We start from the raw sequence: 1,734 nt of genomic DNA, 5'->3' as shown, positions 1-1,734 counted from the left end.
ATGTCCAACCAAACCACCCTGACCGAGTTCCTTCTCCTGGGATTCTCTGATGTTCGAGAGCTGCAGATTTTGCACTTTTTTGTGTTCCTGCTGATTTACCTCGCAGCCTTGATGGGGAATCTTCTCATCATCACAGCCGTAGCCCTCAACACCCATCTTCAAACCCCCATGTATTTCTTCCTGGTGAATCTGTCCATCCTAGACTTCGGCTCCATCTCCGTTACCATCCCCAAATCCATGGCCAATTCTCTCATGAACACCAGGATGATTTATTATCCTGGATGTGTCACCCAAGTCTTTCTCTTTATCCTCTTCGCTGCAACTGATCTTGCCTTACTCACCATCATGGCATACGACCGATATGTCGCCATCTGCCAACCACTGCACTACGAGAGCATAATGAACAGGAGAGCTTGTGTCGAAATGGCAGCCAGTGCTTGGATTACTGGTATTGTCTACTCTGCCCTGCACACTGGCAACACCTTCAGGTTACCCTTCTGCCAGTCCAATATCATCAAACAGTTCTTCTGTGAAATCCCCCAACTACTCAAGCTCACCTGCTCTGAATCATACGTCAGTGAAGTTGGGGTTATTGCCTTAGGTGTGTTTTTAGGGTTAAACTGCTTTGTTTTTATAATTGTGTCTTATGTTCAGATCTTCAAAACTGTGCTGAGAATCCCTTCTGAGCAGGGCCGCCATAAAGCCTTCTCCACCTGCCTGCCTCACCTCACTGTGGTCTCTTTGTTCCTTTTCACTGGCATCTTTGCCTACCTGAAACCCACCTCCAGCTCAGCATCAGGTCTGGACCTTTTGGTTGGTGTTCTCTATTCCCTGGTGCCTCCAGTGATGAATCCGATCATATATAGCATGAGGAACAAGGAGATCAAAGCTGCATTGAAGAAACTGATTGTGTGGAGGTTATTCACCAAGAGTTAAAATGTCCATCCCTGCAACCTGAATATGATTTCATCCTGATTTTCTTTGTAGATATAATCAACTCATGCCAAAATTGTTTCTTTGAGAACATAAGGTGCAATCTGTTGATGAAATCATGAAATCTGTACTAGCTTCACTGATGTCAAATGAGTTAGTAGAGGATTTCCCCAGTGTGCATAAGATCAGAATGTATCTACATATGCACCTATCTATCTGTCATAGGGATTTATAGGGTTGCTGTCTCCTGTAGCCTGGGGTATGAGAGTTTTGGCTTGTGTGTTTGCTTGTTTCTTTTTCATTTTGTTTGATTTTGTTGATTCATTCGTTGACTTGTTTCTTTATTTCAGGTGGCTTTTTGGGGGGAGGGAGGAGCTTGGGAGGGTGGAGTATGTTTGACTAAATGGTGGTATCCATTTGTTTTGTCATCTATTCAAGCTGTCAATGTCATAATCACCTTGATAGATTTTTCTCAGAGACCTGAAGTTTTGCTTTTCCCATTGATGAAGAATTGAAAAAAAGTTTCTGCAGGTGTCTGTTCAAGTGATGATTTTAATGCTGATGGGATTTTATTGTGTCATGCATGACGTGTTAGGGCACCTAGAGCCTTATATGACTGTATGCATTATTTTTATTTATTTAAATTTATTAAAATAAATAAATACTGTATTGTTCTTCCTATGGTGGAAAGGTATTTGGAAGAGAAAGGTATTAAAATGGTTCCTAAAGACAAACTAAGTCTGAATAATAAAGCCAAAATTGATTCCACCAAACTACTGCAGTGATCCATTTGGAAGTGCT

At 41.8% G+C, this 1,734-nt stretch overlaps 1 protein-coding gene across 1 annotated transcript; it reads left to right on the top strand.

Moving 5' to 3' along the window:
- LOC123347232 (olfactory receptor 14A16-like) lies at nucleotides 1-936 on the top strand. The gene has a single exon (XM_044984624.1). The coding sequence runs from the start codon at nucleotides 1-3 to the stop codon at nucleotides 934-936; it is 936 nt and encodes a 311-aa protein (XP_044840559.1).
- Nucleotides 937-1,734: the final 798 nt, after the last annotated feature.

The sequence above is a fragment of the Mauremys mutica genome, chromosome 13, assembly GCF_020497125.1.
Source record: "Mauremys mutica isolate MM-2020 ecotype Southern chromosome 13, ASM2049712v1, whole genome shotgun sequence".
In the NCBI taxonomy this organism is placed as follows: domain Eukaryota; kingdom Metazoa; phylum Chordata; order Testudines; family Geoemydidae; genus Mauremys; species Mauremys mutica.
The sequence above is the reverse complement of the archived record's forward strand: the minus strand, read 5'-3'. Positions and strand labels throughout refer to the sequence as shown.

Coding starts and splice junctions, on each gene's coding strand:
- LOC123347232 (XM_044984624.1), top strand. CDS start 1: ATGTCCAACCAAACCACCCTGACCGAGTTCCTTCTCCTGGGATTCTCT.